The 27521-nt window shown below is 38.4% G+C and overlaps 1 protein-coding gene across 5 annotated transcripts in view; it reads left to right on the top strand.

Annotated features, from left to right (window-relative positions):
• The window catches only part of NFIA (nuclear factor I A), a 357286-nt gene that overhangs the window by 175466 nt on the left and 154299 nt on the right, over positions 1 to 27521 (top strand). For 4 of the 5 annotated variants that reach the window (XM_079103807.1, XM_079103806.1, XM_079103808.1 and 1 more), the window contains one exon: positions 9911 to 9976. The exons of the other annotated variant lie outside the window; for it this stretch is intronic. In XM_079103807.1, the coding sequence (XP_078959933.1) occupies positions 9911 to 9976 (66 nt within the window). The remainder of the gene's footprint in view (positions 1 to 9910; positions 9977 to 27521) is intronic. 5 annotated transcript variants of the gene reach the window in all.

Here is a 27521-nt window from a genome sequence, read left to right on the forward strand (position 1 = left end):
ATCACTACTAACACTAAAAGAGAAAAAGCAATTACAAGGGTGCACAGTAACTTGTTGCTCTACCTTAATTTCATTAGGAGACAGGATTCAATCAGGAGGGGATATCACAGAATCCTGGTTTTTGTAATCATCCTGATCCATCATGAGCTCCTTGAGGGCAGGAGTCTGCCTTTCTCCATTCTGTATCAGGAGGTACATAGGACACAAGATACATAGTGGAAGCTGAGTGAAATAATAAATGAATAAATAGATCCCCAAAATTAAAAAGGACCTGGCGCCATTTTAAGAGAGTGATCCAGTATCACTTCCCGTTTGGTTAGGAGTAGTGGTGTCAACATTGGTACCCCTGCAGAATCCCTGACTTGTCCAAAATTTCTAGTTACTTCTTTCATCAGTGGTGGGACCCATGTTTTCTCAAATGCTTCCACAAGGACCAGGATGACAAACCAACCAACCAATCAACCAACCAACCAAAAAACCTTCCTGACTTACCCAACCACAGGCTCATCAACCTTCTATTAAATGACTGTATTTTTGGACCAAATTGTTACTGTGTCATTCCTGTCCTCTCACCAAATTCTTTTGGTTATGTGTATGACAGGGCTCAGTTGATTTTTGAGAATTCACAGTCATTCCATCTGTGGTTTTAAATCTCTTCCCCTGCCCTTTACCTTCCTATTCCTATTGTACCTGACACCACCAAATCATAATCCCCCTTCTTCCTGACCAGGAGGGAAAATGTCACAGTAAACCCCACCACCTTGTCACCCAAAATTTCTAGGGAGCCTTAGTTCTTCTTGAGGCCTTAACCTTACTTTTAGACAGTTGTCATTATCTTTGTCTAAAGGTCATAGCTAAATTGAATAAAAGGAAAGCTGTGTTTTCCTGTCGATGCACAAAGGCAGTATTGACTTCCCTAATCCAGTTTGCTGAGGGGTGAGAGAATTAAATTAGATATCTAAGCACAGAAATTGAGAGCCTTTGAAAACAAAGATAAGGAGACAAGACTGTATTTTCCCTTTTCCTGGGAGCTCTGTGCTCAAGATTTTGCAGGTGTGTCATCTGATCCATGGCTTGCATCGATCAAAACTGTGCCAATGCATATTTAATTAGCAAGGGGACCCTGGATGCATTATAGCCATCATCCCTATATTGAATGGACTGTCAGACTTGCTGCACACTCCTCTACCCCGCCCTCCCTGGGCCCTCGCCCCCTCCCCTGCCTTGTTTGGGAAGCTTCTGCATTTTGTCTGAGCAGCTAAAAAGTTTCTTTGTTTTTAGCTGCTGATGCATAAGGCGCCACTGAGGAGAATACAAACAAGTAGAGTCTTAAAGTGTTTATTTTGTCTAGAAAGACAAGCTAAACCAATTTGGTTCCTTTGGTGAGATTTTCAAACCCTGTCTAAAAGGGAAAAGAAAAGAAATACACTGTTCAACTCTTCATGTATAGATTTAAAAAAAAAAAAAAGTTACATTAGGACTAAATGAAAGAAGATTCCAGAATACTTTCATAATAGAAGTAAAGAATAAATACTTTTCTATTATTTTATTTTAAAAGCTTCCTGGGCATTGTTAGCAAATTTTGTATTTAACAGTTAAACTTGGATGTTAAAAGTTCACTGTTGTTACAGGAATCTGTCATACTTGAGAGACTATAATGAATGTAGAAAAGTTTTTTTCAGATAGAAAGTGGATAAAAAGTTGGGACTGAATGTATTTTTTTTTTTTTAAGTTTTCAAGGTTTGGGGGCACTTCCATTGGTGGAGATTCTTAAAGTGGCAGGAGGTTTGGAATCTTGGCAGACAGGTTACTTCACAGGATCACAGTCATTTCCACACAGGTCCAAAGCCTGAATATCCAGACAGTGTTTGTCTGATAAACAGATGTAATACACCACGTCTGCTTAGAATAAAGAGCAACAGACTGTGAGCACATGTTCAGGACTCATTTAAACTCATCAGCATGGTCTTGCTCTGTCCTATTCTACTTTTGAGGTAGCTGCTTACTGTTGAAGTAACAAGGAATATTTTTTTCCTGCTACAGTTTGCTGCGGAGACTCACGGGAAATTCATTTGCATACATCTTGTTACAAAGACTGACTACTTCCTGGCTTAGACAAAGTGTTGCCTGATAAACAGACTTAACACACAAATGTCTGTCTGGAATAAACAACGGCAAGCTGAGATTTACATTTCCATTATCAGAGATAATCTCTTTTCCAGTATATGGGAATTAAGAACCTTTTCTTTAAAACCAGGTCTGCGATGCTGATGCTTTATACTAGAATCACATCATGTGTGGGTTGGGGTTGATTTTTTTTAAAAGCAAATGAAAAACTTGTTTGAATGAGAAAATGTGAATGGCAAAGAGAACTGTACTTTTTTGGGGGGGTCAGTTTATAAATTTCAAAAACAGAGTTTCTTGCATTATTTTATTTGACCCATACAACTATCTTGTTGAGTTAAGCAAAATGATCATTAGTGTCCCCATTTTACAGATGAAGAAACAGATCTAGTGTAATTAAATTATATAGCAGAAAATCTTAGGATATGTCTTTCTGCCATTTCATACTCCTTTCAATACTAAAATACAAATGCAACAAAGTTATTACATATGGTGCTACCTGAACTTAAACGACATGCTTCCTCTCAGCAGAGGGCATTTTATTATTTTATTATTTTTATTTTTGGCAGCACTGGAGATGGAATTCAGGACCTCATGCATGTCAGGCAAGCACTCTGCCATTAAGCCATATCCCCAGCCCTTATTATTTTAATAAATTACTTTATAGACATCCAGATACATGCAAATAATACATACAGATTAGAATTCAATTATGTATCACTTTCATTTGGTACTTTCATTTTATAACATGAAAGTATATAGGAGCATTTTCTACTTTATCTAGATGACTACATGAATAATCTTCAAATATATTTATATCCCAAGACCTAGTGTTACAGTTCATTTTAATTATGAAAAGGTGACTAAAAGGGGGAAGTTGAGCACAATTCTGATATGTGATAATTCTACAGTAAAGGCCTTTTATGTAGGTCTTTGTTGCATGGGAGTGGATAGGTGACCAGGTTGCCTCAGTAACTTGAGTTCTAAATTCATTAGTAGGTCACCATCACAAGTCAACACAGCCCCTTTGATGGGAAAAAACACATTTCAAAATGACAGTCTAAACATTTTGTCAAAGAAAATGTGAGAAGTGATTAACTTAGTCCAAGTATCATGCTTGCATATCTTCTATTATCACCAAATTTGACTTTACTTACGTCACTGACAAAGCTGATCACTCCTTAAAATCAGCCTGATTCAAAGACTGAAGGCTCAAGGATTGAGTCATTTTGTCTTTACTCTCAGAGTGACTGAATTTAGCATTTTTAAAGATTAGAAATGAGTCCCCCTCACTGTCATCTCACAATAGTTATGCCATTTAATCTTTTTCTTAGCGTGTTAAAACCGTGTTTCATTCTGCAACCTCCTTGTGCACATAGAAAACTAACACATTTATGAGTAGGTGATAAGACAGTTGAATCAATCTTCAACCTAAACAGTCCCATCCTGATACACAGTCCCACTAAACAGATGGGCCTTGAATACCAGCGTTAATGCCAAAAAATCTAATTCCTGCAAATTTAATATTTCACAAATTTCTCGTTCAGAAAAGCATTACAAAAAGAAAAAAGTTTCAAGAAAGAAAATGGTAGTAATGTAGGTTATGGAACAATCTTAAATAGGCCTTGAAAATGCCATACACGGGTGTGACTAAGGGGTGAAGCTCCAGAGCAGCTGGCAGCCCCAGGGTGGTCCAGTGGACCCCTTCCAAGTGACTGCTGCATGAACATAGCCTTCCCTCTCCTTCAAGTCCCACGTGTGCAAACTAGCTGAATTCTTCTGGAGCTCAGACTACCTCGGCCACATCTCCCTGTCTCCTTAGGACAAAAAAGGACTTGCTCTGCATGCTTTAATTACTGCAGTTCTCACACAGACCTGCAGTTCCGGCTTGCTAGGAAAGTGGTAGAAATCAAATTTTGTATTTTAAATGTAAAGATAAGACTTTCCATTTGAAGAACCATAGACTGTTTTCCTTGTGAAAACATGAAGAAAATTTAAATGATATAACCCACCTCATAATTTTTCTGTTTTAAGAACCAGGTCATTGCATATTAATTTTTCATTAGGTGACCCACAGTTCTGTACATTAATTGACCTGAAATATTGGTTTGGTTACTCATTGTACATAAAGGATTTTATCCAGTCTCTGGAAATGCTAATAATAATTGCTTTTTTTTTTTTTTTTTTTTTTGTGGTCCAGATTTAGAATGGTATTACAGATTTCTGTCTGTTCTTCATCAGACCATGATGGATAATGTTATATTTGGCTGATGGTCTTGTATTCATCAGTGTTTACACTTAAGCTATGAATTGTATATACATATGTACACCTGTACCCTGACATTTTGCATTCTCAAATAAGGTTTTTCAAATATTTCTTCTAACATAAGTTTTTAAGGTCATGGTCTCACTAAGAAAAAAAAAAGAAAGAAAATATTTCTGAATATTATAAGCATTATAATAATAATTTATTGAATAACAGCAACTGTGAGACCAGTAAGCAAAATATGGCTCTCATAGTCATTTGATTTTTCTAGATTTCTTTACTGTAATAGAGATGGTAGAATACTAGGTGATCAAAATAAAGTAATTTAAGGCCAGGCACAGTGATGCACACCTATAATTCCAGCAGCTCGGGTGGCTGAGACAGGAGGATCATGAGTTCAAAGCCAGCCTTAGCAAAAGTGAGGCACTAAACAACTCAGTAAGACCCTGTCTCTAAATGAAAAACAAAATAGGGCAGGGGAGGTGACTCAGTTGAGTGCCCCTGAGTGTACAATCCCTGTACCAAAAAAAAAAAAAAAAAGAGTAATTCTAAACTCAACTGTTACTACTTATTAGAAATAGAATTATTTTTCTATTTATTGTAACTTCTTGGATGTAGAAAATGAATTCTTTGATCTGCCTGTATTGCAAAGTACTTATCTTGCCAAACCATACAAAACAAAAACATCTAAAATTCTGAACATCTTAAGGGCTACAGTTGCACAGGGTAACCGTAACGACAGTCAGCCTGTCACCACCCTTATTCTTCATTTTCGTTTACCCCCAGAATTCTCCTACTCTTCATTTATTTGCAGGAATGTATCCGTTCCTTCTTTGCCTTTTCTGTTTTTACACTCTAAACAATCCCAACTCTGATAAAATTTTCACTTGACCAACTCATATTTGTGACTGGATGACTTCTGTTTTCTCTCATATCATGTAGTTTGGGAGATTTGAAACTGGGCACAAAATTCTAACAAAGGCTTTTCAGATCTTGTGAGCCCAGCCATTATGGGTGTAGGGAGGTTGAAATAGGCAAAATTATCTTTCAAGTGGAACTAGAATTTGTGCATTATGGCCTTAGACTTTTGTTGGTAACATGTTCACTGAATAGGAGTTACACTGGTGTATTGGGGTGGGGGGCAGTTCTTCACTACCAAGTGTCTGCTTTCCCTTTATCAGGCTCTTCACAATAGCAGTGGTTAGGATTCCGAGGCACTCTGCAGACACCCCAGGATGGGAGTTTCCCTAACCTTTGTGTCTTTTGAAAGCACGAAATAGTCCCGCCATCCGTCATTTTAGCCCTTGCACATTTCTGGAGGGCCTCCCGTGTCTCAAAAACTGTCCTTGGCTCAGCCTCTGTGGTTTGTGGGCCAGCGGGTCATAGGAAGTGACTGTCTGCAACTTTTAAACACTGCAAGATTTCGGAATCACCCACAAACTGGAGGGTTGCACCTCACCTTCCCCTGCCAGCCCCCAGGGAGGGGAGTGTCAAACACAGATAGAGGCCTTTTCTTCCCCCCTTTGTAAGTTCCACACTCCCCTTTTCCGTGTGAGCTTAGTATATTTTTCAGTGGTTCAGTGTTGCTGGCAGTTGTTCCGTGGTAGAAAGCTAAACGACAATGGAAGATTCATTAGTTCAGCAGTTATTGAACTCCGTGGCTGGGCCAGGCACCCTGTTGAAGAAACTGTGGGCAAGAGAAGAGGAAGGAGTTCTTCTCTTTAGGAGCTCAGGTTCTCATTGAAGATCATTTAAAATCACCTTAGTTCACCCGTATCAGTCGAACCTCGCGAGCTGTGTGTACCTGAAAGATGGACTACAGGGGAGAAAGTGCTTTGTTCTAGGTCAAGGACAGAAAAGATTTAGCAATAGTCCATCTTCGCTTTTCACTTAAAGAACATAAAATAGAAGGAAGTGATACCTGTATTTTTGTCTCATCGGTTTTACCACATTCACCTGTCTTTGTCATTCCTTGCCCGGCCCAAAGAAGTGCTATGTGAGGTTCTACTCTGAAGGGCAGCGTATTTGAGGATGGGGGACACCAATATGTACTTAAGTAGCAAATCTAGTACATGTACTAGAAATCTAGTACAAGGTTTCTGTTCTTGTGTTGCACAAGCTCATGGAAGCAGAGACTAATTTGTAGACATACGATTTATTTTATTCCTTTCCCTAGTGATTATATTGATAGGGAACTTTGTCTGAGTACTCTAGCAATATAGCTGTAGGCGCCATAAAAATGCATAGATGGATGGCTACCAGTCCAATTAAGAGGTCTTAACCCAGCCTCCTATATGCAAACCCTGTCTATTTTAGGTTTAAATTTCTGCTCATAAATTTTTAAAAAACCAAAAGAAACATTGCTTTTCAAGGTTAGGTTGAAGTCTAAGGTTCTTTAAACAAAAAACAAATCCCTGGATGAGAAAAAAATTGATAACCCTAATGTACTTCCTCACAATAGCATTTCCATCTCCATCATTTAAATACACTTTAAGGAATGCTCTCTTCATTGTAAAATATAAATCTTTTGGCTTTCAACTGGGAACCAGAGCAATTCACTGCCATAGGGCCTCAGATACAAGAGAGGCATCCAATCCTATGCACCTGGGTAGGTTTGTTTTGGGGGGCCTCTAATTATTTCAGGTGGTTGGAGTCAACAAACCACAGCATAATTATCCAAAATATTAAGATATTAAGTTACATTGGCTTTGGACAGGTCTCTACCAAGTATATAAAAGAGAAAAGTAAATTAATTGTTAACCTTCTTGATAGTATTTTAATGCAAATGCTTAAGAAGGAGATCTTTCATTTGTATCAATTATATATGGGTAGAAATTCATTTGTGATTCTGGTCATCTGGTTGGCTCCATTCTTAACAGCATCCAAGACATTTTGTTGTATCAGAAAAAGTGCCCATGTGTCCATCCTCAGCATGGGATACTTCCAGGATGGGGTCGTTTTGCTCGCTGCTGATTCAAAAAAGGAGACGGTATTAAATGGTCAGGGTAGAAAGTAGTTACTGAAGTTTTTAGATCATTCAGATTCCCTTACCACGATGGGACACTTTAGTATGCATCCGCTGGGTGAATAGCAGTGTCTCTAGCTCTTGAATAAAACTGAGAAATTACATTCTGTTTTCAGTTTGGCTAGATGCCTCCTCCAGTGTTTGTAGCTGAGCTTTCACGGGATCGCTGCGGCCCCTTGCAGACCAATTCTGAACATTTTCTTGCTACTCCATCCTTTACTATTAGTTTGCTTGCTTTTCTGTGGCATGGAATTTTAAACTAATTTAAACATAACTAATATTCATCTTTTATTGCTATCGCATATTTTCTATCATTTTGTTATTTTTCTGTAAAGGTAGGGTGGCAAACTAAACATGAATGTAAAGTGAAAAGAACAAAGAAGTCTACTTTTGGATTATTAAAAAAATGATTTGGAGTCTCTCCTTATTCCTTTTGTCTTAACATTAAGGGATAAACATTAGAAAAGTCATTCACTATTGAATATCTAAATTAATGGAGATGAAAGATGTTTTCCATTTGTTCATGGAGAAGCAATTAATTGTAAAGGTTTTATACCTAGAATGTCAGCTAAGCTATCAAATAGAGAATTATATTTGCTAGTATTATTCCAAAGAAAACATTGTGTTTGGCAAAATTTTATGTACCTGTTTTGGGATCTGATCAAGAACTTTGATTCCCTTAAAATGAAATTATATATTTTGCTTTAATTTTAGGTACAGATATTAATTGTTCAAGATTTTCTAGAATAAAAACAATGGAGGCATGTCTCTCCTAAAACATGCTGAATTATTTCTCAAAATATTTAATTTGTAATTTCTAATGGCAAAATGATGGGATCCTTCCTTAGAAAAAAAGAAGGAAATTATGGAATATTTTTAATTGTATGCTCTAAGTGTGATATTAATAAGTAACTAAAATTTCAAATATGATTACAATATAAATGTTTCCATTTCCAATTTTTAGTGCAGGCCTTTGTATTTAATTTTATAGTTTGTTCTGAAGGATTCCTCTAAAATTTTTTGATAAATCATACTTTCGTTTTTGTCTTAATTATGCAGTTGTTACATGAAAATTAAAAACTTGTCATTTTGTCAGACTTAAAAATTTTCCCTTTTACTTTTTTTTGAGTCATTTGAAGCTTTAAATAAACAAAAAATATTTTGCTGTAATCACCAAGGTTAAGATTATCTGAAAATTTCAAAATAGACATGTTCTTTATAGTAGTTCCCCAGAATTAAACTCTTCATTTGCTTTAAAACAGGGAGTCTTTTTTAATAACAAATTAGCATTTCTATTCTAAAGTCACTTTGTGAAATATCTCCAGGAAAGATTGGTGATACTATATGTCTATTTGCAACAGAAATAACACTTTCAGTTTAATCACAGTTAAGTGCCATGAGCTTTCGATCTTTCAACTTCTTGCTGAAATGTGGTCAAAATTTCAGAGAACTGATCCTAACCCTGTGAAGTCAATGTAAAGTTAGGATCCAGTCTTTCCACAGATTATAAGAGATGTAAAGTTTTTGTTATAAAGAATCTGTTTGTTATAAAGAATTGTTTTAAAATAATAATTTAAACTATCTTAAGTCTCAGAAAATGCTTCACATAAAAAAATTTTCCCTATGAAATATTTTTCTGATTTTTCTCTCCTCTTCCTCAAGTACATTATAAATATGCTTGCTTCTAATTCCACACAATTCTTTTAATATAGTTTTAATCTAATTTTAAAACTAAATGTTACTTTATTTTAAATTATCCTATTAAGAAATTAATTGAATTAAGAATTTTTAGTTCTAAAATCTGATTATGAAAGAAGAAATCAGTTTAATTCTATGAAGGTGTGCAAGAACCTGGTTTTGCTAATAAACCCCTTTGAGACCTACCTAATGCATCGGTGCACTAAGAACACAATACTTAAACAACAGAGGAAACGAGTACGTTCAGAAAGCCCTTTCCGAGTTATACAGTTATCTCAAGCACATGTGCTAGAATATTAGAACTCTGGTACTGAATGGTGTTAGTCTGCATAATCTGTTGCTGCAATACAGAGCTAAATATCAACAGAGTTTGTTACTGTTGTTTGGGTTGCTTTTATATACCAGTTTCAAAATATGTTTTGACACTTTATTATGTTCTGAATCAAGCTTCAGATGTGTGTAATGAAGGATGAAGTCTTTATCAGACTCCAGTGTATAAATAATGGAGAAGAGTGGTTTGCAAACGGTCTGTCTATAAGAGAATGGCTTCTGAAGAGCTTCGAGCTCTGATCTGGCACCATGCAAACGCCAGTGGAGGTGGAAAAGAAACTGAGCGTCCTCTCAAAAGGCACCGGCTCCTGCCCCACCCCTGTTTCTCTTTTCATCTTTCTTTCTCATTTGTCATGTTGTTTCCCATTCTTGGTTTGTAGGCTGAACCTTTTAAGAAGGTCGGGCACCCCTGATCCACTTTCCCTCACAGACCCTGTAATGTTTGGCTATATTTTTATGTTTTTCAGATTCGAGTCAATCTGAAAGTCCCAGCCAGCCAAGTGATGCTGACATTAAGGAACAGCCAGAAAATGGTAAGTTGTGTGGGCTGTGGCTGCTCTATCAGAGTGCACAGCAGCCAGCAGCTGGCCCCGCACCTGGATTCTGGGCTCTGCCCTACAGGCGGCCCACGGCAGGAACAACTCTGAGGATTCAGAAATAAACTCAAGTAGAGATTTCTTTTACAAGGGCAAATTCTTTGTTCCTGATCACCCTCGCAGCCTGGCAGCCCCACCAGGCAACACTGGATACTGTAAGGACCTTAATTCCCAAGAAAGGTGATTACTGGCACCTCATTAAAGTATGAAAGGTGGGGTTTCTTTACCCATTCTGATGCTTTCACTGTGAAAAGGGGGACTTTTCCATGTCATTTTAGTTCCCTTTTTAAAGTGACAAACGCAGCTTTATCTTAATGAGTGACTTAAGGTCATTCATGGACAAGTACTATTGAGGTCTTTTAAGACCTTAACCATTTGCTAATTGCTTGAAGAAAACCATCTTTACCTTTGAAGGATTTTTCCACTTTAAATTATTGAAACTAAAAGAGTAAGGATATAGGAGAATATGAAGTTCCTCAATTGTATAAATATATAAACTTCCAGTGGCAGAAACTTTATAAAAACAGAATGCATACTTTACACATGAATATAATAGTATCTTGTGAAATATCAGAGTCATAGAATGTACTTCAAGTATAATAAAGATTGTCCTGGGTTGGAATTTTAGATTGAGGAAAACCATCCGTATCAATAAAAACAGAAGTGAACTAGTAGTCCCTCTCCTATGCTAAATATTCTGTGAGTTACTTTCACAGATACCATCTCAGAAAATTCCAAAATGTTGTTTTTGCCTCTGTTATGTTGAATAGAACATGAAACCCTTCAGGGTATGGATTTATTTCTCTAAAATAGGGTAATATTACATACCTATGGAAGAATTAAATAAGCTAATATGTATGACTTGCTTATCGTTCCTTTTTTTGGTAGCATTTGTCCTAAGAAACATACTGGCAGTAAGTAGGTATTATTCTTCCTACTTTTCTTGTCCTGTAATCCCACCATACTTTGTTTCTCATCTACTTCGAATGTCCTCATTCCTTGGCTCTGTCTTCCTTTTGTTTTCCCGTACATTTTTCCATTTTGATTTCCATCTGATCTTTTGGAAAAGAGAGGTAAACAGAATTCCGTTGCTATCGTGGGATGGAGGACTGCGCTTACCACATGAGATAGCCTATCACTGATTTCTCAGAATATGCTTCATTTCTTGCACCTGTGAAATTCTTTATTATGTTGCTGGACTCATGCATTAAGTGTGAACTCTGCCTCTCCTCATGCTGGTATTTTTTATGATATTTTCTTTATCAAACATGTTTTTTAGAGCAGACAGTTTTTAAAAAGGGGTGGGGGAGTCCTCTAAATGTTGGTTTTCAGTGTCGTAAACAGCTACATATTATTTTTTGTTGGCATTTTAAAGAGTGATATTTATAGACTAGTTTTGTTCTTTATTTTTGACATGTGGATGATGCCTTAAATGTTTCATTTTTTTTTTTCATGTACTGTATTTATACATGATCTTCCTGAGGATGTATTCAGAGATACTCGTTTTATTTTCATTTTGAGAACCTCACAGGCTTAGGGGTGTGCGATTCACGTATTTTGGTCTGGCTGCCCCTCTAGCAGGCCTGCGATTCATCTGTCTTCATAAAATGGCCGACAAGCTGTTCACATGCAAATATAAATTGAGAGCAGGAGAGCCTGGCATGCCTTTCTGGAGCTGCCTGCAATACCGATATTGTGTGTTTTATTCCAAAAAACAACCAAGATCAAGCCTGGATTTTTCGGCCAAAGGCATGGCTATACTGGCCAAGTTTGCTTTTAACCCTGGATTACTTGGTCCTACCTCAAGGATTCATGGTACCATTTTGGGGAGATCATGCAAGTTCAAATAAAGTATTAGCATCTAAGAGATAAAGTAATAGATTCCTACCTTTCAAATTTCTATGTATTTCAAAGAAAAAGAAGTAGAAACTGCTTTGTCTTGGACAACCCCAATTGAAGAAACATCAGCATACTTGATTTCCTCCATCTGTCCTTTGTCAACCTCAGGTGAAGTTACTGGAAAAAAAATTACTTTATTCTGTGTCTTCCTTAAATACACAGAATCCTTAAAGGGCATAAATGAAGATTTCAGGGCAAGGTATTTACAGGCCTTAGAGGACTACTCTCCTATTGCTTTGAACATCCTGTGTCCCCCCTTCTTCATTTCTCCAGGTCATGAGGATGAGTTCTGTTTGTTTTGTTTTTGATTTGAAAGCGGGAACTCTTATAGGTATATCAACAAAGCTCTATGAAGTTTTGGAATCTTACTGGATGAAGAAGTGACAAACTCTGCTCTTCAGATGAAGTGAACACATAACTCCTTCCATATAAATCCATATATGTAAGGGAAAATAATCCTTTTATCCCAGCTCTTGAGAAAGGTAATGGGAAACGAATGCTGTTCCCCTAGTAAACCACGGAGACTGAACAGACAAATGGTAACATGCCGTTCCATCCAAACTGTAAACGAGGCCATGAAACTTTACCTAAAGTGGATGCAGCTGTTTCTTCCCTGTCCAACTAATCTGTTTTTTTTTTTTTTTTCTCTGTAGAGTTTTTGCTTTCTTTACTTGAAGTTCCTTAAGACTCAACTGTAAAGGAAAACAAATCTTTGTCCAGATTTGTTTTTAAATGGAAATTTCAAAGGAATTATTTGAAGCCCAGAGATAAAATATGAGAATCTCCAAAACTCTAAATTGGTACAGTGGTTAAAAATTCTGCCTCTGGAGTCAAATAGACCTACTTAATGTTCAAATTAAAAAGTAGCTGGGTAATTGACTGAATGAGCTTTTCTTTTTTTTATATATATACATGTATATTTTTAGTTGTAGATGAACACAATACCTTTATTTTATTTTTATTTTTTTTTAATGTGGTGCTGAGGATGGAACCCAGTGTCTCACATGTGCCAGGCAAGTGCTCTACCACTGAGCTACAACCCCAGCCCCTAATCTCAGTTTTCTTTTAAGTGAAATACTGAAGGACCCTACCTCCTGAGTACTAAAATGAGAATATGCATGGGAAACAGCATGGTGCCTGGTTCAAATAAGGACCAAAGGGTAGCCAAGACTACTCTCTAGTTCTGGCTTGTCATAAATATAATGAGCACACACATTCAAGAGGCTAAAAACTGGGAGCCTTAGAGTGGAAGGGGATGGTGTCACAAGCAAGGCGAGACTTTTTCAGACTCTGTAGATACTTAACTCTACTCTGAGATGTCAGAACATAAATTTCCTTCCTAAGTACCCATAATCCCCAAAATGCCACATCAATATCACTGTTCACTTCTGTCCTTACATTCTGCTCATCTCCCATGAGTCTGAGAATTAGCAAACTGCAGAAGTGATTTAGAGGTGATGGAACCTTCAGAGTGCGCCCTCTAGAAGGAGATTCTAGAAAGAAAACTAGAAACTATATAACTAGCTTATTAAAAACTATAAACTGATTAGGGGTAGGATTCATGAAAAAATGCTTTTTTAAAGACAAGTCTTGTATAGCATCTAGCTCTTTGCCTTGAACTTAGAAGGCACCTGGTATTTAATTTGCTCAATGAATAAATTTAAAAAGTAGATGAATGTGTTGTCATTATCCCCAGCTAATTTTTGACTGTCTACTCAATGTTGAGTTACCAAAAGGTCTTTAAGTGGAAAACAAAAACAAAAACAAAAAAAGCACAACCCTCTGGGAAAGCTGACAGTCTAATTGGGGTGTGGGGAAAGACTGTACAGACACATAAGCCATAAATACGTTAGATAAGTAGTGGCTGGAAGCCAGAGCTAGGGTGAGGTCGTATGGCCACCATAGATCAGGGTAAGCTCTCCCATGAGCAGGTGTGGTGAGCAAATGAATACTGCCCTATTAGTTTATACTTAATTACCAAAGGGAATGCAGTTCAGATGAAGTTCCCAGCTGTGATGAGAATTATTTAATCCTAATGCTTATTGTCAAAACTTCATCTCTAGCTTTTCAAGAGTTCCTGAAGGCTTTACTATCTTAGGTTTTGGACTTTGACTTAGAACATCTATGCAAACCACCTTTGTGAATTCCCATAATGTACTTTGGCTACTATTGAAAGTGTTTGGGGGACTGAACATTTGAAGCTCTGGCTCTAGAGTTACGAGCCCTCTGCACAGTCGTCCTGATGCATTCTGTGGTACATCAGGTCAGTCATCTTGGAGGGAAAGCTCTTGAAGCAGTCCTCGTACTTCATTCATGCATGCTTCTTCTTTTCTTTCTTTCTTTAACCAGGATTTGAACCAAGGGGTGCTTAATCAGTGAGCCACATTCCCAACCCTTTTATTTTTTTTTATTTTGAGACAGGGTCTCGCTGAATTACAGAGACTGATCCCACCCAAACTTGCAATTACCTGCCTCAACTTCTCAAGTTACTGGGATTACAACCTTGACCCTCTGTGCCTGGATAGGCATGCTTCTGTAGGGCCACGTGCAATTAGTGTCCGAGGCAACAGCACAGGCCAGTGTTGGCACTCTGAAAACATGCTCCCTTCTGGGTCTCACTATCATCATTGAGGGTACCCTTAACTAAAAAATGTAAGATAACAAGGAAGAGAAAAGTTATATTCACAGGCACGAATCCCCCTCCCCCCACTTAGTATCTCTAATCATCTGCTTAGCCAGCCAATAATAAATTTATCTTAGTGGTTTTAAAAATTTGATGTTTATAATAAGAAACCAAACTTGGTACTTGGGTTACTTTCTTCTTCAGGTTTAATTGTGTTTATTCCTCCTCATTTGTCTGGTAGCTGCGCATATGTTGGTGGTATCAACTCTCAGATAGGCCTTTTCAATCAGTGGAAAGCCATTAATCATGAGGCTTGCCCCAGATTTTGAAAATTTTCAGCTCTACCTGCCAATTTGAAAATTGCTCTGGAATATTGTTTGGATCTAGCTTTCATGTTCACTGTCTTTATGTTGTTCCTGTCTTGAATTGTTAAACTAGGTATCTTAAAATGTAGCCAGATAAACCAGGAATGTATTTCTATCAACCATAATTGTCCATATTTCACTAGTTTTTCATTTAACTCAGTTCTATGCATATTTAAAATACTTTGATGTTTAAAAAATAACTTGTAAGGCTACTGACTTCCTGACTTAAGATTTATATGTGTGATTCACTTTGTAATTTGGGAATGAGATAAGAAAACTATAAATCTCTATTTCTCTTTTAGATAAACATTCTTTCATCCAATAATATGCTCTTAAAAATTCAGACCCTCTGCTTAATGTTTTAAATTGCTTTTTACTATCTCCTCAAATATATAGTAGATATATTGCAATGTTATATTGCAATATTAATAAATAGTGGGAAGGCAGAATAAAATTGATAATTCCAAAATGTAAAAGTCATCACTGCTGAAGGGACTGTTTTAGGAGCTGTTTTGATTAATGTGTTATTTTAAGTTGGGTCATTTTAAGAATGATGAAGGCCGTGCAGCCTTGCGGTTTTCATTTTATTGGGAAAGTAGGAGTGTTCTAGCACCATTGACTTGTAAATACAGTCTATCAATATTTCATAATTTGCATGACTTTCTTTTACAATTACCTAGCAACAGTTATTCTCTGCAGTGTTCTTTCAAAAAACCCTGCAGGGACAGACACAGTAGAGTGACCACCAAAATAGCGGCAATAACAGTAATGATCAATATTCTAAAATATGTAAAGGTCCCAACTCAGGGAGACATTAAAACCTAAATGCCTTCTGGTTTCCAGCTCTGTGTAATTAAATTCTGACTGATGAATTTTCAGCAATGTGATGGAGCCAGTCTCCTTTAAGAGATCAGGGAACTAGAATGTGACTTGATCTAAAATTTTGGTTTGAAACTAGGTGAATCTGCTCTGTCAAGTATTGTTAGCAGGTGTGACCCATCATTGTTCAGAGACTCCTTAGAAAGGCCTCCAGACAAAGGAACACCCTGGGTCTTGCCTTGTGAAAAATGGGGTGCAGGTAAGGCTGAGGGCTTCTCTCATGTACTTACATCATACAAAGGAGTGTGCTGAGTTTACACAAGATCCTGGGTAGTTAAGGGGCCTTTGCAACAGAAAAATGGGGAGAGGCGAGAGTTGTAGTAATTTTAAAGAAGTAATTATACCCTAAGACATTATGGGTATTTTTATTTTTTTGCACGTGGTACTGGGGATCAAAATCAGGCACTCATATATACAGCTTAGCACTATACTACTGAGCTATATCTCCAGTCCTTTCCATTTTTTATTTTGAGGGGTCTCACCAAGTTGCTGAAGCTGGACTTGAACTTGTGACCCTCCTGCCTCAGCCTCCCAAGTAGAGGGATTACAGACCTGTATTACCTTGCCTGGGCCATTATGAGCATTTTATTGTCCACACATAGAGGATAGCTAGCTGGCCAGACTTGAGTGTGGTTGATCAGTGACCAAAATAGGGACTGTTTTAGACCCTGTCCCCCTGATTTTCAAATTCTGAAATTTAGTGGCTAATGATCTATTTTAGAGATCTTCCACTCCTCCACCTCCAACCCCTCATGTACAAATAAATACTGAGGAAAGAAGGAAAAAGAAAAAATTCTTTCTGGTCCTCAAATTCATTTGTGGTTGTGATTCTTGTTCCAGCATAGATAGACCCAGGGGTGCTCATTGAATATGACATTCCAAGTAGAAAAATGTTTTTAAGTATTTATTTATAATTTATATGAGATTGTGCAATTTTATCCATAGATCTGGATTCTAAAAATATGAAAATGGGAAGCAATACCATTTGTGTAGTATTTGAATTGGGCACAGTCAAGAAATCAAACAAGGAGCCGTCATCAAATCACAGTACGGTGGAAGGTGCACCTGGTGCTGGCTGCAGCTCCATCTGCCATTGCTGTTTTCCCTGTGATCTGTGCCTGGAGCCAGCATGACAGGACCCTTTGACAGCACTACCTTAGAAGGCTACTTCTGATGGTCACTTTCCCATACTTCCCCATCAATTAAAAATCAGCATGGTGAAATATCAGGGGGGTTAGTTGGAGTCAGGAATAATACATGAGCCTTCCCTGCTACAAATAATAGGGTCATTTCTGATTTGATATTTGAATGGGAATGTGTTGTTTTTAAGTGTGCATATTATTTTTTGGAAGGAGTTATCCATTTGTGGATAATATTAGTAAGCTGAATGTAATATAAATAATTTATTTGGGGATTTGGAGTCCCTAATCCAGATTGATTAGTTGTCTGCTAGAAAAATTCATGTGGCCACAAGGATTTTTGGCACCTTTTCTCCTTCCAGCTTCCTCATTCTTTTTCTCTTCTTCAGGTTTTGCTCAGCTCCTGGCAACTCTGCTCCCCTGGCATGAGCTTGTCGTTAAGGAAATCTACTGGGATGTCTCAGATAGAGGCGGGGGAGGAGTGGTATTTACTGCAGATTACTCTGCTTCATCTCAGTTGTTAATTTCTATACTTGGTTGATTTTAACCCAAAGGGAACAAGGGAGTCTCATATGCCTTATCCACAGGCATCATATGGTGAATATTCAAAAGAGAAGTGTAAAGGATATTGTGGCAAGGCCCAGTAAAATAGGAATGGCCTTCCAATAATCTCTCCATGAAGGAGTCAGTCTTTCCTTAGATCTCTGTAGGTGTTTTGCAACCAGAGAGCTTCTCAGCAAGTAGCACTTGTAAACTCAGAGATGAACAAGAAGAAGCCAAGTCATAGCTTCTGAATAGGTCAAATTAGCAAAGAGTTGCCATTAAAACTCTGACACTGAGCATCTGTTTAGGGAAAATCAGTTGTCCAAGTCACTTAAATACTGGTACCATTGTTTTCTCATAAGCAATTCAACAGATAATTTTCAAGGAAGTGCTGGGTCCATTTGGACCATGTGTTGGACGTGTTGAGAGAATATAGAAATGGATCAGGCTTCCTGCTCTTAAGGACCTGGCAGTGTAGGAAGAGGGAAAATAAATGACCATTCATTCATTCAACAGATAATTATCAAGTGCATTCTTAGAGCCAGGCATCATTTTAGGCATTGCACTGAGCAAAACATACAAAATACTGCTCTTAATTGAGCTTACTTTCTCAGGGGAGAAGACAGACAACAGTCTAACTAATAAACATGTAATATGCCAAATTATACTAAATGTTATGAAGGGAAATAAAGCAAGAGGAGGGGATAAGAGTGCAGGTTGTAGTGCCATTTTATAAGGGTGTTTAGGAAAGGCCCTTCTGATCCATTGACATTTGAACTGAGTCCTGTCAATTAACTAGTAAACTCAGCTAATATTAGGGACTTTTGTTCTAATAAGAGGTAACAGTATAAAGGGCCTGAGGCATGCTGGAGGACTAGTCAGGGGTTGGTGTAGCTTGAGGGACATGAATGAGGGAGAGGGAGCTGGAGTAGGGGTTAGCAGGAATCCACACCATACTGGACCTTGTAAGCCAAGGAAAAGACTTCGTAAATCCTTGATATACTGTGATATGCTTTCCTGAGGAATGCTCATTCTAAAGCCATTCATTTCTTGATGAAGTAGATATGTCCTAAGCCCCTGGGATGTGAGAGTCCCTGTATTAGATACTAAGTGTCCTGTGGTAAGCAAGGCAAGCTTAGAGTTCAGTGTGGTGTGGTAGACAGTCTTAATTCAACGCATTGTAGAGGAAATGGGACTCTCTGGTCTATTCTTGGCAATATATTTTAGAACACCCCAAAGTTTTCCCTTATGCATGTTTTGCTAACAGCTGAGTTACTTGTATGGACTAGTTGGCTTCACATACCACTCTTGCAAATGATTCCTCTTCCATAATGAAGGTCTAAATTGGTGAGGTTTCAGCTTAACCTTGATCTCATGACACCATTAGATTGTAAGCCCCCAGTGCTCAAGAACATTTACCGCAAAAGGTGTTTTTGCTTCTTTAATAGTTGCCATATTTAGCAAATGAAAATACAAGATGCCAAGTGAAACTTGAATTTCAAATGAAAACAATGAATAATCTTTAAGTAACACTTATACAAAAAGGTATTTGTTGTTTGTCTAAACAAGTCTTATATTTTGTCTGGCAACCCAGCCTCATCCTCCACGCTTTCCCATGAAGGTTACATAGGCAGCAGTAGCAGCAGCATGTGGAAAGGTTTCATTAGTCTGTGATGATTTCACCGATCACAAAGGGTCAAACCACTGGAATCTAACCCACTAAAAATGAAATCTGGGAAGAGTACTCCCGAGTTCCCATGACTTGGCTGCTTAAATTCCATTCCTCTCGCATCTCCTGGTACCTAGCCCAGTAGTTTTCTTGGAACAATAAGCCACTTGTCAGGCACGGTCAATAGGTACAATACAGAAAGCTGAGAGTCACTCAACCTGTGCAAGTAAGTGTAGAAGCTTAATTAGCGGGATATTAATTGAGTAAGCCATTGGGATGATATGTGAGTCACTCTCCCAAAGCAAGCGCGAGGAAGTATGTCTTGTCACAACATCTAGTTATTGGCAGACTATTTGCTTCTTGAAAGATGATAAAAATAGAAAAACAGTCAAATAATAGAGCACTGGGAAATTCCACTTTCAGAGGAGAAGTAGAGAAAAGGCATTCCAGATAAACGTAAAAATCAAAGGTGCTGTCTTTGTCACAAGCTGTGTGACATGGAAACACTAAGTTCATGTGTTTTCATGTGTAATTGGCAGTATTTTGCTAGAGAGGAAAAAACTCGTCTGAAAATATTAGAGAAATATGGCATGATATTTGAACCCTCTACCTTTAAGAAAGAATAATATTCATAGATTTAAGAAAAGAGGTTTTGAAAAATATAGTTAAATTCCATTGGACTTTAGAACCAGGTAACAACAAAAATAAAGGTTGTTATTTTCACGATAATATATCATACTAGTGTGTCAGTCCTTGAAGAATAGCAGGTCCTGATGGGATTCGATGTGCAAGAGATTTATTGGGGCAACACCTATGAGATATAATGGGAAGGAGGCCAGAGTAGGCTGGAGAACCCTCAGACTGCAATACAGTTCTGACATCTAGTAAAGGAGAGAGGGAAGGCTGGGATTAGGTAGAAAGAATCCCAAACAACAGGGAGCTTCTAACAAAGTTTTGGCGAGGCTGATGAAGATCCCCTGGGCCAAAGTCAACTGTTGGAAAAGTTCTCTGTCCCATAGAAACAGGCCTGCATGACCTTCTCCCCCTCTGTCATCAAATGGGAGCAGCCTGGAGGAAGTGTGGCCTGCAAATGTGTGCTGGATCCAGAGGAGTGGCAGGTAGGGCTGTGAGACAACCACGGTCCTTGCAGCAGGTGATCTGAGTGACTCATTTTAGGAAGAGCTCTATGAGTTCTGTATTTGTGGTCTTATTTAGTCTTACTATAATCCTATGGAGATAGGTGGTGTTGTGTGTCTGTTTTCCAGATGAGGACATTGAGACACAAGGAATTTCACTTCCTTGCTCATAATCCAGAGATAGAAAGCTATTCACACTCACTCTAGCTCCAGAGCCTGGTTGCTTAACTGTTACATTGTATTATAGAAAGGCTGAAATTCAAACTCTGGCTCCTTAATTAACTTCTTGATTTTACAAATTTAGGCAAGTCATTGAAACTCTTGGATCTTTGTTTCCTGGTATCACCTCCCTGGGAAATGTGTTTTTGTTCCTGTTTCCGTATGCACTCAAACAATTGTTATCTCCATTTCCTTCCTCTTATTTTTCTCTCATCTAGGATTGGCACTCCTCCTTTATTCCTTCTTGTCTTCCCACATGGCTGCCTCAGCCCTATTATGGCGATCATAGGCTTACTTGTGTTCTTAGAACTGTGTATTTGCATGTGTGAATGTTTGCATGTATGAATATACGTGGAAAGTACCCAGCACACGCAGCTGCCTATAGCAGATACTCAATATAGTCCGGCTTCTCTCTCATTACTTCATTGCCTTGTGGACGTGTACATGGTGGTAGAAGACATCTTGTCCTTGTTTCAAAAACTTTTTTGGCAATAACATTTTTATGGAAAAATTATTACATTCTTAATGAACATTCTTTACTCTTGTATGGTCTCAAATATTATGAGTATGTGCTTCATTAGTGGCTATTTTTAGGCAGTGGACAAAATTTTCATTTGATCTTTCTGCTGGAGGTGGAGAGCATAGAATGAGATTAGTTGTAAGGTATTTATAGAAAATGCCATTATGTTTGTTAGGTGGCATAAAACAATTATGGTTGCCAATAAATTTGAAAGTGTTTCAATTGCAAAAGATGCTGGAATGTAGTTTTATTGAAAACATAAAATGTTTATTTCCAATTCCCATTTTTGTGCAGTACAATAGAAATTTTTACCTCATCCCTTTCCTTTTAGATTTCTGAATTATTTAAAAGAATTGGTTATTTCTCCATTTCAAGCGAGCAAGACAAAGTTCATTAGGATATCTGATTCCTAGAATGGCCCACATCCACAGATCATGTTAACTCCATAGAGAGGTTTATCTTCTTTTAAAATTGCAAATGCTGTCTAAACTGAAAGCTTTTCAATTTAATGCATTGTTACAGCTTTGAACTATAAGGAATATCCTTACGACAGAAAGGGGGAAATGAGGCACCTTACTGGTCCAGCATTAGCTAATTCTAAAAGTAGCAACTCAGATTCATATGTATGTCCTTTTGGTTATAGTGGGTTGGAGACCCCTGCATACAGGTAAACTTTAGCATGGGATTTGACCTAGCCTGGTTCATTACCAACTTGTACTCTTTGAAGGAAGTCAAAGGAAAACACAGTCTGAAAAGAAATTATGCATCCTTCCCCCTAGAGAAATTATGCAGCCTTCCCCCTAAGGCTACAGAGGCACATGAGTTTTGCTTTTGATTGTATGCTTGCGAACTCACTGGTTCTCTTACCGGTACAGAGACTCTATTTGGCAGTTATAGTTTGCATTCATTCAATTAAAGGTGGAGGGAGAGCTGAATTATCAGTTACTTAATACAGATGGTATATAGAATACTTTGAGAAATAGACACCACAAGAGAAAATTTTTGCAAGGTGTCCTTGATGTTGATTATGAGCAATACAGAAGTCTCTGCTCCAGACTGACCTATGACTAAGAGCTTTCAGCTTTCTCTTAGAGAAGAGGAAAGAGAAAAGCAGGTAACAATAAGAGCCAGTAGAGTGATTATGTGTGGGCTGGGGTGGTAGCTCAGTGATAGAGCACTTGCCTAGCATGTGTGAGGCATTGGGTTTGATCCTCGGCACCACATAAAGATAAATAAAATAAAGGTATTATATTCATCTACAACTAAAAAACAAACAAAACAAAAAAAGATTGTGTGAGGGGCTGCCTATCCTCTCTATTTCCTTTTCATTCATTCTTTCTGTGGATAATGTTGAATTCTGATCTATCGAAGCAGAATTGATAGTGAGGTCAAAGGTTAAGGCAGCTCAAAGTAGATTCCCAAAGCACTTGTCCACAGAAATTGATCAGGAAAGCATAACTTTGGAATACAGGATCCCTAACAAAATTTGACAGCCTGATCATATGGAATCGTGTAGAATATGTGAGTTTAGGGGCTCAAATCTCTTTTTTGTGTGGATTCTTTTTGTGCATGCGTAGGAAAGGCAAGAAAATTGATTGTAATCATATAATACTGTGTACTACACACTTGAAATTATTTGAGTGTGTTGTCTAATCTTGCCATAATAGTTCTAAGAGGTAGAGTGTGAGAAAGATAAACTCAGGGATGCTGAGGCACATGCCCATGGTCAGCAACAAGTGAGAGGCAGGGTAAGTCTTATTTCAACTTTCTTGGATGAGCTTTGAGGCCAGAATACAGTTATGGTTAGTGAAGTGCTTTGGAAGGTTTTAATAGCTTTATAGTCAACAATTATGATAATCTCAATTAATTTGTGTTGTTTGGTTTTCAGTGTTTTTTTCTGTATGTCCTGTTCCCCAAACCCAGGAAAATCAAAAACTTAAAGAATAACTTGGCTTATAATGACATGTAATTATGTCATATAATAATATATAACATACAATGTACACTATGTTACAGTGTATAATAATATATAATAGTGGTAGGTAATTATAGAGGTGGTAGTGATAATGATTAGTTGAAACTAGATAATTCATCAGTTCTTTTAACTGAACACCAGCAAATGAAAACAGTAATATGTCACAATATGGTGAAGGTGAAAGTGATAAGAGACGATCTGCAGATTCCCACCTTCCCCTTCCTTGGGGAGGGCATGTGACCATCTGACATAGGTGCCCAGAGAGGGAGATGGCATGATGAAGATTTATTTATATGTTTACTTATTTATTTAATTTTTCTGTGCTGGGAATCAAACCTAGGGCTTCATGCATGTGAGTCGACCATTCTACCACTGATCTATATACCCCCAGTCTAGGTTTAATTATTTAGATTTTCTAGAAGATTCAAAATAAATATAAAAAGAAGTCCCAGTGTTTTCTTCAGGTACCCTTAATGTGTATTTTGAGGCAACCACTATTTTAGACTGTATGCTCTTTGGGAAGAAACTAGTATTTTGGTTTGATTCCAGTGTCTGGCACTCAATAAGCATTTTTGGAGTGAATGGAAAAGTAGATGAATGAATGAATGAAGTCTGCACTGAGGAGTTTCAAGTCTTTTAAGGGGAAATAATATAAAATTGTAGGTTATTCCTCCCCCCTTCCAATTCATCTTTTCTTTAATCACTTATATTTATTAAATATATGTGCTAATCCCTATGCCATGCAGTAGGGTTATACATAAATGTGATGAGGACCCAGTACTCATCAAATACATAATCTGACGAAGGATGTGTAGGCAGGTATTTGACTAAATGTGACTGTCGGCTCCTGGAGGTATTTGGATTGTGTTTGGGGCAGGTGGTGGAGTAGGTGCAAGTGCTAAAGGCCTGACAAGAAGCAGCAATGCTGAGGCTACAGGTGTTCACAGAAGAGCTTATTAGGTACTTGATCTGAATTCTGAAGTGTATGTGTGCTCCCAGATGTTAGGGCCTTCTTGTCCTTAGACTTAACCCTAAACCTGCTTCCACAACCAGAGGGAATCTAAAGCACACCCCAGGATTTCTGCATGGCGCTGGGAATCCTTGCAGCTACCTTTCCCTCTGTCTCTCAGTTCCTGCACCAGCTGAGTTGGTTTAGTTTACAGCTATCCCAAGCCACACAAAGCTCTCTTCTATGCCCTGTGCCCCACAGGTTGCACTTTGTGTTTCCATACTGCACACACATAGGGATTATGTGTGTAGCTAACTTTGGTGAAGGTGTCTGGAAATGGGGTGGGGAGGGAGCATGTAGGTAATGTCTCAGAACACATAAGTAACTTCACAGGGATTGTAACCAACTCCTCTTAAAAGAACTTAGGCCAGGCTGCCTGCGACTGTTCTCTCTCTTCTCTGTCCTTCTCTCTTTCCCTGTCTATTCTGAGCCTTTTCTGGTTCTTGTTTAGTGCTAAATGCAGAGGAGTTTCACTATCTCTTGTTTCCTTGAGTTTTGCAAATTTATATTCTTGGAAATCCCCTTTTTAAAGAAGAGATGTACCATAAAGGTATTTTCCTAATGTACAGATTCTAGTACTTTTTTTAAAAATTTTTTTTAGTTGTCAATGGACCTTTATTTATTTGTATGTGGTGCTGAGAATCTACCCCAGTGCCTCACATATTATACAAGTGCTCTACTACTGAGCCACAACCACAGCCCCTAGATTCTAGGACTCTTGATAAAATAATAAGCAAGATTTGCATTTCTTGAATGTGGGAGAGGGAAGATGCAAGATCCTTGTTAAGCAAAGGGAGCATGCTGAGCAGAGGCCTGGGGCATTGAGAACCCAGCATGGGAGGCTGCATTTAGCTAAGGCATAGTGTTTAGGAACTGTTTCTAATATACCAGTTGTATCATGTTTAATTCTTGGATGGCCAGTCACCCAGCGTGTTTCCCTTGGAGTGGAGCTTGCTGACTGCCTGGCTGACAGCTAGAAAGCATCCATAAATGAGAGATGGAGATGAAATTAAAATGTGACTTCTTTGGCATCCACCTTTCGAACCTAGGCCTTCCCCACTTTACTCTAATTCAATTTAGTAGATGTCGGATGGAAACTAATACAGTTAAAAAGAACTTCATGTAATCTCACTAACATTCTTAGAACATGATGCTCAAGGTTCTCTGGTCAAGGATATTTGCATTTGCATTTATAGAGTAGTTAGAGCCAGAATTCTACGCGTGTGAAAAGACCTTGCTTTGAGAATGACATTTCCAAGCTGTCAGAATCTAATGTGCTCAAAGCTCAAACCAAAATGGCCTTTTATTCTGTAAATATTGAAGAGAAGGCTTAGTTAGAATGGCAGTGGTGGATTCACCAGCTAGGTTACTAGCCTTCTGAGCCAGACTCGGAAAAGGCCATTTGTTGAGTTAAAAATAATAATAAAATTCAAGTCCTAGAGGTGTAATGAGAAAGTATTAAGAGCAATTAGAATCCCACGTTTCTCTGCTGGCCAGTTTGACATTATTTAGCAACAAGGGCCATTCAGGGTATCGGCACGTTTCATGCATCTTTGTCACTTGGCTGTCCTATCTCCAGTTTCTTGCAGTTTACAGTGAATTATAAAACTCTTCACATTACATTCACTCGCTCAACCACTATATATTTATAAACATCTGCTAAAGGCCAGATATTGTTCCAGGAGTTGGTGACAGGGCTGAGGAAGCTCAGAGAAGTAAAGCCATGTGCCTCAGATGACACTTGGATCAGCGGTAGAATCGAGGCTCTCAGTTTCCGGCCCTTGTGTTTCTACCACGTGATTACTCTGCTTTCTTAGACTTACTGTTTCTCCAGAATTAAATAAACTGAAATCAAAAAGTTACTTGAAAGCTATGGAAATCATTTCCTCCATTTACCTTCAAGTTGTAAAATTTACTTGAAAGTCGTTCACTTAGATTTTGCATTCATTTATAATACTTTTGACGTTATTATCTGTGTGATTCATGTAATAATCCTGAAAGGCAAACATTAGTGGATGGTAAACTCCATGAAGGCAAGGACTGTTTCTTTTTCCCTTGCTGTTTTCTCCTTAGCCTGTCTATCACATAGTGTGCATAAATAAATGTCTGCCATAAATGCGGAAGGCCTCTATTGTGCCTTCCTGTGTCCCTGTTACCTGGTGCCCTGTGTGTGCAGCAGGGGTTCTCCACAGAAGTCTGCTGCTGGTAAGATGATACCTGATGTTGTCCATGTTCACTGGGCTTCTGTTGAGAGCATGTGGTTCCCAGTCCGTCTCCTCTGCAGAACCCTGTATCCATACTTACAAGTCAGCCTAAGCAGCATGCAGTTTTTCTTGCTATATTGTGATATGTTCCTCTGATACCTGCAAATCCTCAGACTGCTGACACACTGGATAGTTTTTTCTTTTTGGGAGGTACCAGAGATTGAACTCAGGGGCCCTTGACCACTGAACCACATCCCCAGCCCTTTTATTGCATTTTACTTAGAGACAGGATCTCACTGAGTTGCTTAGCACCTTGCTGTTGCTGAGGCTGGCTTTGATCTCAATCCTCCTGCCTCAGCCTCCTGAGCTGCTGGGATTGCAGGCCACACTGGATAGTTTTGAAGCAGGGCATGAGAAGTTTGCTGCCAGCCAGCGGGGGAAGGGTGGACTTGGCAGGTCTAGGAGTGTTTTAGGCTTCACATTTGGCAGTCTTCTCTTTGTATCACCACCACCATCGTCATCTGCCCACAGCCAGCAGCTTCCCTGAGTGAAGCACCTGGATAGAATATTTTGTACAAGACAAGAGTTGGGTGTTGCTCATCAAAGTGTGGCAGAAACACTCATTGCATGGCAAAATTAACCTGAAAGGATTTTTACAGTGTGAGAGGTTGAGCAGAGCCAAGGAAGACAAGAATCAAATAGGAGTAGGCTGTATTAGAGTTTAAGCAAGACCTGTGTGAAAAGAAAGGCAGTGCCCATGCCATATTGTTTCAGCATAAATACAGGTCACCGTATCTCCTGGTTCTCTTTTTCATGATCATATGAGGTGCAAAACATGGGTAGCAATGAGTGCGATAGTTGTTCTTACTAGAGGACAGTGATTTTGAAGGGATGTGTGCAGCCTTCTACTTGGAGATTTGACAGATGCATGATGAAAGAGGATGGGAAACCTGGCCCAGGGCCTTGACTCTGCCATTTGCCTAGCTATGAAGTGCTTTTCAAATATTCATACCCATGGGCTGAGTTGTAGCTCAGTGCCAGAGTACTTACCTAGCATGTGTGAGACCCCGGGTTCAATCCCTAGCACTGCAGAAAACAAAAATAAAAAGTCTCACCCTGATTTTACCACTTACTCACTGAAACTGACCTTGGGAAGGGTACTTAATCTCCTTTTAGATGAGTTTCCTCATCTAAAAAGCAGACCAGAGATGGAAATGAAGGAATTCCTGATGACCAGAAACTATTACAGTAGCTCATTTTATATATGGCTTTATTGCTTATAAAGTGCTTTCAGATACATTT

Source organism: Sciurus vulgaris (assembly GCF_902686455.1).
Source record: "Sciurus vulgaris genome assembly, chromosome: 1".
NCBI classification, from domain to species: Eukaryota; Metazoa; Chordata; class Mammalia; order Rodentia; family Sciuridae; genus Sciurus; species Sciurus vulgaris.